We start from the raw sequence: 14,663 nt of genomic DNA, 5'->3' as shown, positions 1-14,663 counted from the left end.
AATAATAATAATAATTAAAAAAAAAGAAAAATAATAATATCAGTATATCATAATACGTAATTCGTTTCTCCTCCCTTCTAGTGACTGTTTTCAATATTTTTAAGGCAGTTTTACCATCTAGTCTTTGATAACGTTCATGTTATCAAAGATTTATCTGATGTACCTAAAAAGTGCAATAAAAAAAAAAAAGATTTATCTGAGATTGATCTCATATATTTCCTGCCCAGACCTGAAATCTTTCATATCTCCAAGCAGCCTTGGATCCTTTGATAGCGGAATGATGTTGAGACACTAAAATCTGGGTGCTAGGGTACATGGTATTATTGCTCGTTCGTTGCATCTAGGCTTTTCCAGTGGACAGATAGAGGAAATACTTATTTTAAAATAAAGATAATTACTCTCATCTTAGAATGTGGAACAGGAAGGTGGCTAGAACTGTGTTCAATCTGTGGTTTTGACTTAACGCCTCAAATTTTACTTAGAAAGTACTATGATTTGTACTTAAAAAGTACTATGTCTGTGGCCACCTAAAATTCATGTTGGAAAGCTAATCACCAATGTGACACTATTAGGAGGTGAGCCTTTGGGAGGTGATTTGATTATGAGAGTGGCACCCTCGTGAATGGGATTAGTGTTCCTTTATAAAGTGGACCCAGAGGGTGGCCTGGCCCCTTTTGCCATGTGAGGACACAGTGTGAAGATGCCTTCTGTGAAGGTAGAAGTGGGACTGACACCCGAATCAGCTAGCGCCTTGCCCAGCCTCCAGAATTGTGAGAAATTTCTGTTGTTTATCAGCCACCAGTTTATTATATTTTGTTATAGCAACCTAAATACTTTGTCATAGTTGTGCTTTTTTTTTTTTGACAGTGAATATATACTATACTTTTATAATCAGAACGAAGCAATATAAAATAATGGGATCTCTATGCAGTAGATTAATAAACCAAAGAAATGGGGGCACAATTTATAGAACAGAACAAACAAATCCGTGTTGAATTTCTTTGGTGTGATGATGGTATTGTGATTATGTTATTCTTAGGAGATACATGCTGAAGTACTAGGGATGAAGTCAATGATGTCAGCAATTTTCTTTCAAATTGTTCAACCAGAAAACAAAAGAGAGATTGTGTGTGTATAATATGTCTGTGTAAGTCTGTGTGTGTCTGTCTTTGGAGAGATACACTGTGAGTGTAAACAGGGCAAAATGTTAATATTTGGGGAAAAAGGTAAAGTATATATTGGTAATCATGGTACTATTTTTCAACTTTCCATAGGCTTAAAAATTTTCCAAATAATTGGGGTAAAATAATGTTTGATAAAAGTTTGTAAAAATACCCATTATAATAACTGAAAAAGGAGGATTTCATGGCAGCTGGCTTTGCGTAATAGGGTTATGGATGATTTTCTTTTCATTTCTTTTCTGAGGCAAGGTCTGGCTCTGTCACCCAGGCTGGAGTGCAGTGGCATGATCTCAGCTCACTGCAACTTCTACCTCCTGGCCTCAAGCCATCCTCCCACCTCAGCCTCCTGAGTAGCTGGGACTACAGGCATGCCACCACACCTGGCTAATTTTTAAATTCTTTTTATAGAGATGGGGTTTGCCCTGTTTTCCAGGCTGGTCTTGAACTCCTGGGCTCAAGCAATCTGCCCCCACCTCAGCCCCCCTAGAATTACAGGTGTGAGCCACCATGCCCAGCTGATTTTCTTTCTACTTGTCTGTGCTTTCTCAATTTTATTTATGTATTTATTTATTTTTGAGACAAGGTCTCTGTTGCCCAGGCTGGAGTACAGTGGCATAATAATGGCTCACTGCAGCCTTGACCTCATGGGCTCAAGTGATCCTCCTACCTCAGCCTCCCAGATAGATGGGACTATAGGCACATGCCACCATGCCTGGCTAATTTTTACATTTTTTGTAGAGATGAGGTTTCACACAGGAGTCTCAAACTCCTTGACTCAAGCCATCTACCTGTCTCAGCCTTCCAGAGTGCTGGGATTATAGGCATAAGCTGCCATGCTTGGCCCTTTCTCAGTTTAAATAATAAGGATATGATATTTGGGAAATTGTAAAAATAAATTTATTTTAAAAAATAGTGTATTTTAAAAATTTGAATTTATAAGCAGAAAAGGATCCTTTGTTTCAGCAATATTTTGGGGATGATATATGAGATATCCAATAGGATAATGATCTGTGTAATCAGAAAGAGTGTGTAAATCATGGGTGGGATATTAATATATTAGAAACCAGTTACTGGGCATCTTTCGAATGTCAAGAAATTCATATATTCAACTTTAGTAATCATCACAATGTTGTAAATAGGTATTAATAATCATCTAAACTTAATAACAGTAAAAATGGAAACAAAGTCCAGGCAAGTTGGTGCATGCGTGTTATTCCAGTACCTTGGGAGGCTGAGGTGGGGGGATGGCTGGAGACCAGGAGTTTAAGACCAGCCTGGCCAATATAGTGAGACCCTGTCTCTTGGAAAAAAATAAAGGAATGCTGGACCTTATTTGGGACATGATTCCAATAACCAACTTTCAAAAGAAATTTTTGAATTGATGGGGCAAATGGGACCCAGGATGTTGAGAGGCAGGGATAGGAGGATTACTAGAGGCCAAGAGTTCAAGACCAACCTGGGTGACACAGGGAGACCCCCCTCTCTACAAACAAATTTTTTAAATTAGATGAGCATGGTGGTCTGGGCCTATTATCTTAGGTATTTGGGAGGCTGAGGCCAGCGGATTGCTTGAGCCCAGGAGTTGAAGGCTGCAGTAAGCTATGATCATGCCACAGCACTCTAGGCAGCCTGAGTGACAGAGCCTCTTTAAAAAAACCACAATGTTAAAACAAGACAAAAGTTAAAACAAAGTCTAGCTTAGGTTTCTGAAGTTTATACTCTGATAGTTTCTTGTGGTAGAAAGGAATTTTAGAATTGGATTCCAGCTGGCTGACATAGTAAACTAAGCTGGGCAAAAAGATAATAGCTCAGGAATGTAATCTAATGGGTCATGAGATTAGAATTAAAAAAAAAAAAAAAAAGAATAGAATTGTAAACCTAGGCTGGGAGTGGTGGCTCACCCCTGTAATCCCAGCACTTTGGGAGGTTGAAGTGTGCAGATCACTTGATCTCAGGAGTTCAAGACCAGCCTAGGCAACATGGTAAACCCCTGTCTCTACAAAAAAATACAAAAGCAGCTGAATGTGGTGGCGTGCACCTGTAGTCTCAGCTATGCAGGAGGTGGGGGTGGGCTCCTTGAGCCCAGGAGGTCAAAGCTGCAGAGATCAGTGACTGTGCCAGTGCACTCTAGCCTGAGCAACAGACTCCACCTCCAAAATAAATAAATAAATAAGAAATGTAAACTAAACGAGTAATTAGAAGATGCCTTTAATGTGAAAAGCACAGGTTTCTCCCCTAATACTGTCAATACATTTTAGAAAGATGTCTTTTTATTAACATTCGGAGCTATCAAGTGAATCTGAGTGATATTCAGGTAGTATAAATAGGAAAAGACTAATGCATTGTGTTAATTGTTATTTAAGCATTACCATCTATGAGACCTTGTCGGTGGATAAACTGGGAGCTCTTTCAAGAAAGAACAACCAACATTCCATCGGTGTTGCTTAGCCTATGAAAAGCATAGTCATCTAGCCCTTGCATGTTAAACCAATAATGACCCCAATATTAAACCAATAAACAATATCCCAATATTAACAATATTAACCCAGTATTAAATACTATTAATATTAAACAATATTAACCCAACATTAAACCAATAAACAATGATCCCAGTGTTAAACCAATAATGAAGGAAATTAATACATGGGCAATTCATGCTTAATTTCGGTTAAATCCTGAAATGAAGTTGACACAAGACAACAACAAAAAACACTTGGTTTTAGCTGGTTGAATGTCAAAAGAAGGAGAAGAAAATAACTGTTTCTCCTTTGCTAAATGGATTCATCTAAGTTCAAGGAAAATGAGAGTTGACTAATAGTAGATACAATTCAATCAACCTTTTATGTTGTTTTGTGTGTATGAAACTGATCTAGCTCTGTCGCCTAAGCTGCAGTGGTGTGATCTTGGCTCACTGCAACCTCCACCTCCTGGGTTCAAGTGATTCTTGTGCCTCAGCCTCCTGAGTAGCTGGGATTACAGGCACGCACCATGCCTTGCTAATTTTTGTATTTTTAGTAGAGACAGGATTTCACCATTGGCCAGGCTGGTCCTAAACTCCTGACCTCAAGTGATCTGCCCACCTTGACCTCCCAAAGTGCTGGGATTACAGGTGAGAGCCACCATGCCCAGCCTTCATTTTCTTTTGTTTCTTTTAATTCATTTTATACATTAGTTATAAAATTTATCCAAGGTTGGCATCCCTCTTTTACCTGCATGCTTTCCAGTCGCCTCTCACAGTTAATTCAGAGGCCCCATGGAATACAAAATTTTAGCATGGGCTTCAAGAAAATAAAGTTTAGAAAGTGGGTTATAATGCTGGAAAAAATCATGAATCTCTAAGTAAAAAGTAAATTATTTGGGGGTGTGTATACCATAGTTCCCTCTTGGCATAGGAAATGAAGTACTGATATTAAATAAACTGTTTTTATTAGAATTTAAATAACAGGTAAATACTTGTTTCTCTAAATATTCTTTGAATATTGGAAACAAGATTATAATTTAAAAAAATCATACAAATGTTTTAGAATAAAATAAAATCTAAGAAGAAAAGAGTTTTGATTAACCAAATAACAGCTTCCATTTTAATGATAAATTATTATTTGGCATTTATACACATAAAATATATTTTTAACTGAATATTCTGTACAAACTCTAGGATATTCCAGATACAGAATTATGATTATAAAACAATCAAGCTCTTTCAAGGAAGTATGTGATTCAGTGCCAAGGTTACAATTGTATATCTGTCACAATCCTTATAGCCCATAAAATGTTCACATGAGAACTCTAATGTAGGCAATTAGTTGCTAGAAGAATAAATGGTTTTCATTATATAGAACATAGGAAGGGACACAATGCAAAATAAAGATATTAAAGTCTTCAGAATTTCTTTATGTTGTTGCTAGTAAGATGACAAAACATAAAGCTATGAGGATCTGGCCACGTAAAATATTGATAGTCAGTATGCCTTGAGTGCTTGCGTGGAAGAAGTGCTCTGTCAGCCACTTTTGGTAGAAGGATGGCCCAAGATAGATACCAGGAAAACCTCTTCGACCACAGCCATGTCCGTAACTGGTAATTCCCATTACAAAAAATCTTTTATATTCTGGTAAGTAGCACATTAATGGTCCACCACTATCACCCTGTCAAAAAAGTCCCAAAATAGTGTTTGTTACTTCTAGTATTCTTGAAGCAACAGTAACGCTGGAATAAATTATTTACATCAAACATATATAGACACACATTTTCAATATACTCCCAACTTACAAAGATCAATAGATTCGGAGCTTAATCTGAGGTTCTGGGAAGATGGTGAAGGTCTCAGAGATTTATGATGTCACTTGGGAAGTATTTGGAGTCCTACCCCCCAAGGGCCAAGCAGATGGGGAAAATAACATGAATTTGAGTGAAGGACAATAGTGGCCTACCAGTGCCTATGAAGAACTGAAATGTGAGATAAAATGAGAAAATGGAGAGAAGAAAACTCACAAAATAGTGAGCAAATTGTGGAAGTTGGAGAAGAATTAATTCATGAATATGCTTCTCAGCTTGGAGATGCTATTTGGATGATATATGAACAGGTGATGATTGCTGCACTAGACTATGGTCAGGATGACTTGGCACTGTTTTGTCTTCAAGAGCTAAGAAGACAGTTCCCTGGCAGTCACAGAGTCAAGCGATTAACAGGCATGAGATCTGAAGCCATGGAAAGATATGATGCTATCCAGCTATATGATAGGATTTGACAAGAAGATCCAACTAACACTGCTGCAAGAAAGCGTAAGATTGCCATTTGAAAAGCCCAGGGGAAAAATGTGGAGGCCATTTGGGAACTGAATGAGTACATGGAACAACTTGTTGCAGACCAAGAAGACTGGCATGAACTTGCAGAACTTTATATCAATGAACATGACTATGCAAAAGCAGCCTTTTGTTTAGAGGAACTAATGATGACTAATCCACACAACCACTTATACTGTCAGCAGTATGCTGAAGTTAAATATGCCCAAGGTGGACTTGAAAACCTCGAACTTTCGAGAAAGTGTTGTGCACAGGCATTGAAACTGAGCAACAGAAATGTGAGAGTTTTGTTTGGGCTTTCTTTTCTTTTCTTTTTTTTTTTTTATGATGGAGTTTTGGTCTTGTTACCCAAGCTAGAGTGCAATGGCGCGATCTCGGCTCACCGCAACCTCCGCCTCCTGGGTTCAGGCAATTCTCCTGCCTCAGCCTCCTGAGTAGCTGAGATTACAGGCACGAGCCACCACGCCCAGCTAATTTTTTGTATTTTTAGTAGAGACGGGGTTTCACCATGTTGACCAGGATGGTCTCAATCTCTTGACATGTCACCACGCCTAGCTAATTTTTTTGTATTTATAGTAGAGACAGGGTTTCGCCATGTTGACCACGCTGGTCTCGAACACTGACCTCAAGTGATCCACCCACCTTGGCCTCCCAAAGTGCTGGGATTATAGGCGTGAGCCACTGTGCCCGGCCCTGTTTGGGCTTTCTATGCTGGCAAGTCATATTGCTTCTAATCCAAAAGCAAGTGCAAAAAGGAAAAAGGACAACATGAAATACGCTAGTTGGGCAGCTGGTCAAATAAAAAGAGCTTATTAGTTTGCAGGTCGAAGTAAGAAGGAAACCAAATATTTTCTTAATGCAATCGAAGGCATGTTGAAAACATTACAGATCACCCAGTCTTAAGGTTTCAAAGATTCTTTGATATTAGATTTCACAACTGCACAATTGAACTTATTGGCCTGTAACTTACTTACTAAATGCCCAGTGCTATTTATATACTACAGTAATTCTCTGTTAAGAAGGCAGTTGTAAAGAATGTGTTTATATAAACCTAAAAATGCCTTTTACTGCTAAATGGGAAGATGGGGGAAATCCATGGAAGAGAGATTTAGGACTTCTTGATTGTACATCAGTCTCTTCATATGTCACACAGACACACACACACACACACACACACACACACACACACACACACTCTAATGTAGAATAACCTTGTTAAATAAATCATGATTATTTATTAAAAAAAAAAAAGATTTTGAGTTTAATCTTCCAACTCAAACAGGAGGAATTCAGTTTTGCCCAGGTATTTGGAGGACCCATACAGCTGGGAGATAAATTTCCCATCTGCCTAGTTTTGAGGCAGAATACTATACATTAAAATGTTTAGATTTTTAAATACAATTACTCAGGAGAAATATAATTTTGGAAATGTGTAAAATATTGTAAAAGTTGTCTCTTATTAGACTATTGCTTAATACTGTGTGTGGGAAGTGTAAATTTAAGATGTCTTTTAGGCATGTGTGTGGTTTGCTTGCCAGGGAGAGGAGTAAACTGGCATCTTGCAAGAGATGACATGTTTCTAAGTGTTGACATTGGCCAGTGCAGCAAAATGAGCATAAATAGTGACACCTCTCAGTAGTAGTATAAATGACAGGTCACTTTCATAGTCTACACAAAATTATGAATGCACCCAAGCACTGTCACTAAGGTCTGTTAATGCACTCAAAACAACAAGGACACTGAGATAATGGTTTCCAATTCTCTATATAAAGCAGGCATGGAATAATTATTTTTTTGATGATGAGGAGGTTTAGCCTAGGATGCAATTCAATTAGATTGGATTCTTTACTATTTTACTCAGCAAGATTTTTAAGGAAAAGGACACAGGAAAGATAAAGTTTAGATTGCAGAAATGAGACTAAGTAGTAAAAGATGAGAGCATGGGGTAGTCAGGAGTGAAGGACTGTGGATTTGGAAATAATGAAGAAAAGAGGAATAAAGGAAGAGTGAAAAACATGAGACAAAACAAAAAATAGATCAACTGTACTTAATAAAAAAGTTAACATTTGTGCTGCAAATGATAACCGCAGAAAAGTAAAAAAACAGTCTACAGAATGGGAGAAAAACTTTGTACATTATATATCTAGTAAGGCATTTGTACCAGAATATATGAAAAACATTTACAACTCGGTGATAAAAAGGCAACTCAATTTAAAAATGAACAAGGGGTCCAAACAGACATGCTGTAAAGAAGGCATATAAATGGCTAATAAATATTTGCAAAAATGCTCAACATCATTAGTCATTAAGGAAATACAAATTAAAACCACTATGAGATACCACATCACACCCACAAGGAGGGCTATAATAAAAAAGTAACAGACTGGGCACAGTGGTTCATGCCTGTAATCCCAGAACTTTGGGAGGCCAAGGTGGGCAGATCACTTGAGGTCAGGAGTTCGAGACCAGCCTGGTCAACATGGCGAAACCCTGTCTCTCTATAAATACAAAAAAATTAGCTAGTTGTGGTGACGTGTGCCTGTAATTCCAGCTACCTAGGAGGCTGAGGCATGAGAATGGCTTGAACCTGGGAGGCAGAGGTTGCAGTGAACAGAGATTGCATCACTGCACTTTAGCCTGGGTGAAAAAGTGAGACTATCTCAAAAAAAAAAAAAAAAAAAATTTGAGCTGTACAATTTTAACTAGGTGAATTATATCTCAAAGTTAATGATTAAAAAAAAAAAGAAGTCAAGGTAAATTCTGTCTAAGGTCAACCTGATGATAGTAGAAACCAAGGAATCAGGAACCAAGAAGATTTGGATTATTGAAATATTTAAAAAGAAGAAAAAATAATTTAGTATTTTTAGGCCTGATAATTAAGACCACCAGAAAGTTATCAAAGGCCTTGTTTGACAAGTTCCCTTCTGGCTTCAGAAAATATTTTAAAGGAAAACTATTTGGTCTTACCCTGCAAGTATCAAAAGCCCCATCTTCATCACCTGCACAAAATGAAGTGTTGGGAATTATTCCCCCATAACTCCTCTCAGAATTACATGTCTCTCGAGAAATATAATGCACTTGTGCATCTTGTAAAATATCTGTAGCATTACCTGTTAACAGAAAATACCAGTAAGTTATTTTGGAGCACACACATTTTTACAGTGATTTAAAATGTTGGTGTTTTATAAGTTTTTTTCCCCAAGGTGACTGATTCAATAATTATGTAAAATTATATTCATATATATGTGTATGAATATGTATGTATGCCTAGGAAGATTGTAGAAGAATGTTTACCTACATGTTTGTTTTGAGATAGGGTCTCACTCTATTGCCCAGGCTGGAGTGCAGTAATGTGATCTTGGCTCACTGCAACCTCTGCCTCCTGGGTTCAAGCAATTCTTGTGCCTCAGCTTTCCGAGTAACTAGGATTACAGGTGCACGCCACCATGCCTGGCTAATTTTTTTTTTTTTTTTGAGATGGGGTCTCACTCTGTTGCCCAGGCTACAGTGCAGTGGCATGATCTCAGCTCACTGCAACCTCTGCCTCTCAGGATCAAGCGATCCTCCTGCTCAGCCTCCTAAGTAGCTAGATTACAAGCACTCACCACCATGACCAACACATTTTTGTATTTTTAGTAGAGATAGGGTTTCACCATGTTGGCCAGGCTGTTCTCAAAATTCCTAACTTGAAGTGATCCGCCCACCTTGGCCTCCCAAAGCCCTGGATTACAGGCATGAACCACCACACCCAGTCCAGCCATTCTTGAACTCCTGGGCCCAAGTGATTCTCCTGCCTTGGCCTCTCAAAGTGTTGGGATTACAGGTGTGAACCACCACACCTGGCTGACTTCTAATTTTAAGCCACCCTTGAATTCCTGAGATAAATCTAATTTGGTTATGATTAATTCTATTTTTTTTTTTTTTTGAGTCAGGGTCCTGCTCTGTTGCCTAGGCTGGTGCTTAGTGCAGTGGCACAATCATAGGTTGTGGTAGACTCAACCTCCTGGGCTTATGTGATCCTTCTGCCTCAGCCTCTTGAGTAGCTAGGACTACAGGTGTGTACCACTATGCCCAGGTAATTTTTTATTTTTTATTTATTTATTTTTTTTGTAGAAACAATGTCTCAGTATGTTGTTCAGGCTGGTCTTAAACTCCTGGCCTCAATTTGGCCTCTCAGAGTGCTGAAATGACAGATGTAAGCCGCTGTCCCTGACCATCAATTCTATAATATACTTTATAGATTTGGTGTGTTGTTAATAATTTGTTTTGAATGCCTGCATTTATGATATTGGGCTTTCTCATACTATGATTAGAATTTGGCATCAAGAATATTATTATTCTCATACACTGAATTGGAGAATATTCTTTCTTTTTGGATTTTTTGGAAGCATATATATAGGATTTAAATAATCTGCCTCTGATATTATGGTAGAACTCACTTGTTCTGAGTTGTGGTTTTGGTTTTTAATTTTTGAAAAATCGAATTATTGATTCAATTCCTTTATACTCTATTGGACTACAGAGGATTTCCATTTCTTGTTTGGTCAGTTTTGGTTAGTTACCATTTTCATATTTAGTCAATTTATTTTCAGTTTTGGTTATTTACAAAGCAATTTATTAATTTTGTCTAAGTACTAAAACTTACAGCATAGCTTTTTTTTGAAATGGAGTCTCACTCTGTCACCTAAGCTGGAGTGCAGTGGCACCATCTCGGCTCACTGCAGGCTCCGTCTCCCAAATTCGAGAGATTCTACTGTCTCAGCCTCTGGAGTAGCTGGGACTACAGGCACACACCGCCACACTCAGCTAATTTATGTGTTTTTAGTAGATGGGGTTTCAACATATTAACCACGCTGGTCTCAAACTCCTGACCTCATGATCCAACCACCTTGGCATCCCAAAGTGCTGGGATTACAGGCATGAGCCACTGTGCCTGGCCTACAGCATAACATTTTTAAAAGTATTGTGCTATATGTTAGCTGATAAAATTAATTCGTATTTGTGCCTTCTTTCCTTTTGCCACCAATCTTACCAGTGGTTTGTTGTTTTTCCAAAAATCTTAATTTTGGCTTGTTGGCTTTCTTTTTTCTATCTTTATTTTCTATTCATCAATTGCTGTGCTTACCTTTATTTTTTTCTGCTTTCTACAGGTTTACTGTAACGTTCTTTCTTTTTTTAGTCTCCCTCCATAGTAGCTGAAACTACAGACATATACCACCATGCCTGGCTATAATATTCTTTTGTTTTGTTTTGTTTTGTTTTTTGAGATGGAATCTTGCTCTTTCACACAGCCTGGAGTGCAGTGGGGTGATCTCAATTCACTGCAACCTCTGCCTCCCGGGTTCAAGAAATTCTCCTGCCTCAGCCTCCCAAGTAACTGGGATTACAGGCACCTGCCACCGTGCCTGGCTAATTTTTGTATTTTAGTAGAGATGGGCTTTCACCATGTTGGTCAGGCTGGTCTCAAACTCCTGACCTCATGATCTGCCCACCTCGTCTTCCCAAAGTGCTGGTATTACAGATGTGAGCCACCGTGCCTGGCCTTTTTTTTTTTTTGAGAGACAAAGTCTTGCTCTGCTGCCCAGGCTGGTCTTGAACTCCTGGGCTCAGGCAATTCTCCCACACTGGTCTCCCAAAATTTAGGATGTGAGCCACTGTACTTGGCCACAGCAATGTTTATTTAGGCTTTAAAAAAGTTAGACTTTGAATTCATAGTGTTCAGACTTTATTCTTCAATATTCGGTCAAATATTTGCTCTTCCATATAATTCAAGCTAAATATATGTATTTCTAAAACTTTAAATTTTATGTTTTACCTCTGTTTCGGGTCTCAAGTTTTGCTATGTAGCATATACATTATTGTTCAATTCTAAGTATTTAAAATTATGATTTCCTCTTTGACATATGAGTTATTTAGCAGTATGTGTTAATTCTCCAAATGTGTGATGTTAAAAAATTTACCCTTAGGCTGGGCGCGGTGGCTCAAGCCTGTAATCCCAGCACTTTGGGAGGCCGAGGCAGGTGGATCACGAGGTCAAGAGATCGAAACCATCCTGGTCAACATGGTGAAACCCCGTCTCTACTAAAAATACAAAACATTAGCTGGGCATGGTGGTGCGTGCCTGTAATCCCACCTACTCAGGAGGCTGAGGCAGGAGAATTGCCTGAACCCAGGAGGCGGAGGTTGCGGTGAGCCGAGATCGCGCCATTGCACTCCAGCCTGGGTAACATGAGTGAAACTCCGTCTCAAAAAAAAAAAAAATTTACCCTTTTGTCATTTTTTACAGCATTATTAGGGTTTAATTTACGTAACATAAATATCACACATTATAACAATGCAGTTGAATGAATCCTGGTAAATTTACACCAGCACCACAATCAATCCAGTTTTAGGGTATTTTCTTCACCTCACAGAGTCCTCCTATGCCCATTTGTAATCAATTCCCAGCTACAGCTTCACACTTAAGAAAGGACTGGCCAGGCATGGTGACTCATGCCTTGTAATCCCAGCACTTTGGGAGGCTGAGATGGGCAGATCATCTGAGGTCAGGAATTCAAGACCAGCCTGACCAATATGGAGAAATTGATCAGGCTGGTCTTGAAATACAAGACCATCTCTACTAAAAATACAAAAAATTAGCTGGGCATGGTGGCACATACCAGTAATCTCAGCTATTCAGGAAGCTGAGGCAGGAAAAGCGCTTGAATTCAGGAGGCTGCGGTTGCCCTGAGCCAGGATCACACCATGGCACTCCAGCCTGGGCAATGAGAGTGAAACTCCATCTCAAAAAAAATAAAAATAAAAAAAATAAAAAATAAATGACTCATTCTTGGCTCTATAGGTTTGCCTTTTCTTGAAACTATGTATAAAAGGGATCACACATTTATAGTTTTTTGTATATTGCTTCCTTCATTTAGCTATATACCAATGTTATAAAGGTTCATCTAAATTGCAGGCTAGGTTTCCTCCTTTTTATTGTTGGATAATGTTCTATTGAATGGATATATTTTACATACCCATATTAGTTTTTTAGCACTTGGCCCTCTCCCTCCCATCCTTTTTTTTTTTGAGACAGAGTTTTGCTCTTGTTGCCTAGGCTGGAGTGCGATGGCGCAATCTCAGATCACTGCAACCTCTGCCTCCTGGGTTCAAGCCATTCTCCTGCCTCAGCCTCCCAAATAGCTGGGATTACAGGCATGTGCCACCACGCCTGGTTAATTTTGTTATTTTAGTACAGTTTCTATTTAATAGGTTTCTCCATGTTGGTCAGGCTGGTCTCGAACTCCCAAGCTCAAGTGATTCACCCACCTTGGACTCCCAAAGTGCTGGGATTATAGGAATGAGACACTGTGCCTGGCCCCCATCCTTTTCTAGTAGTCCCTGGTGCCTATTGTTACCACTTTTATGTTCATGAGTACCCACTATTTAGCTCCCACTTTTAAGTGAGAACATGCAGTATTTGGTTTTCTGTTCCTGTGTTAATTCACTCAGGATAATGGCCTCTAGCTCCATCCATGCTGCTGCAGAGGACATGATTCTGTTTTTTTATGGCGATACAGTATTCCATGGTGTATATGCACCACAGTTTCTTTATCCAGTCCACCATTGATGGGAACGTCCGTTGACTATGTCTTTGCTATTGCCAATAGTGCTGCGATGAACATAGGAGTGCATGCGTCTTTTTGGTAGAATGACTTATATTCCTTTGGATACATACCCAGTAATAGGATTGCTGGGTCCAATGGTGGTTTTATTTTAAGTTCTTTGAGAAATTTCCAAACTGCTTTCCACAGAGCTGAACTAATTTTATTCCTATCAGCAGTGGATAAGCATTCCTTTTTCTCTGCAGCCTTGGCAGTATGTGATTTTTGGGTTTTTTAACAATAGCCATTCTGATAGGTGTGAGATAGTATCTCATTGTGGTTTTGATTTGCATTTCTCTGATGATTAGTGATGTTGAGCATATTTTCATATGTTTGTTGTTGGCTGCTTGTATGTCTTTTTAGAAGTATCTGTTCATGTCTTTTGCCCATGTTTTAATGGGGTTAATTGGTTTTTGGCTTGTTCAATTGTTTAATTCCTTACAGATGGTGGACATTAGACCTTTGTAAGATATATAGCTTGCAAGCATTTTCTCTCATTCTGTAGATTATCTGTTTCTTCTGTTGATAGTTCGCAGAAGTTTTTCAGTTTAATTAGTTTCTACTTGTCAATTTTTGTTTATGTTGCAATTGCTTTTGAGGACTTAGTAAAGATTCCTTCCCAAGGCCAATGTCCAGAATTGTCTTTTGGGTTTTCTTCTAGGATTTTTACAGCTTGAGGTTTTACATTTAAATCTTTAACCCATCTAGAGTTAGTTTTTGCATATGGTGATAGGATATGGTTCCGGTTTCATTCTTCTGCATATGGCTAGCCAGCTATCCCAGCACCATTTATTGAATAGGGAGTTCTTTCCCCATTGATTTTGTTAAAGATCAGATGGTGTGTGGCTTTATTTCTGGTATCGTTACAAAAACAGACAAATAGACAAATAGGACTTTTTGGCAGAATGATTTATATTCCTTTGGATAGGCACCCAGTAATAGGATTGCTGGGTCAAACCAATAGGACTATGTGTCTGTTATTGTAACAATACCATGCTGTTTTGGTTACTGTAGGTTTTTTTTGTTTTTTTTTTTTTTT

The 14,663-nt window shown here is 38.5% G+C and overlaps 1 protein-coding gene and 1 pseudogene across 1 annotated transcript in view; one reads left to right on the top strand and one right to left on the bottom strand.

Annotated features, from left to right (window-relative positions):
* Positions 1–4,710: 4,710 nt before the first annotated feature.
* TMPRSS12 (transmembrane serine protease 12) overlaps positions 4,711–14,663 on the bottom strand; it is a 36,663-nt gene continuing 26,710 nt past the window's right edge. Inside the window, exons 4-5 of the mRNA XM_017545847.2 lie at positions 8,949–9,091; positions 4,711–5,323 (exon numbers count right to left, since the gene is read on the bottom strand). Of these exons, the coding sequence (XP_017401336.1) occupies positions 5,072–5,323; positions 8,949–9,091 (395 nt within the window). The 3' untranslated portion in view covers positions 4,711–5,071. The remainder of the gene's footprint in view (positions 5,324–8,948; positions 9,092–14,663) is intronic.
* On the top strand, positions 5,490–7,153 carry LOC119473743 (annotated as a pseudogene).

This window comes from Cebus imitator, unplaced genomic scaffold (assembly GCF_001604975.1).
Source record: "Cebus imitator isolate Cc_AM_T3 unplaced genomic scaffold, Cebus_imitator-1.0 Scaffold181, whole genome shotgun sequence".
Lineage (NCBI taxonomy): Eukaryota > Metazoa > Chordata > Mammalia > Primates > Cebidae > Cebus > Cebus imitator.
This window is presented reverse-complemented; position numbering and strand designations above follow the sequence as displayed.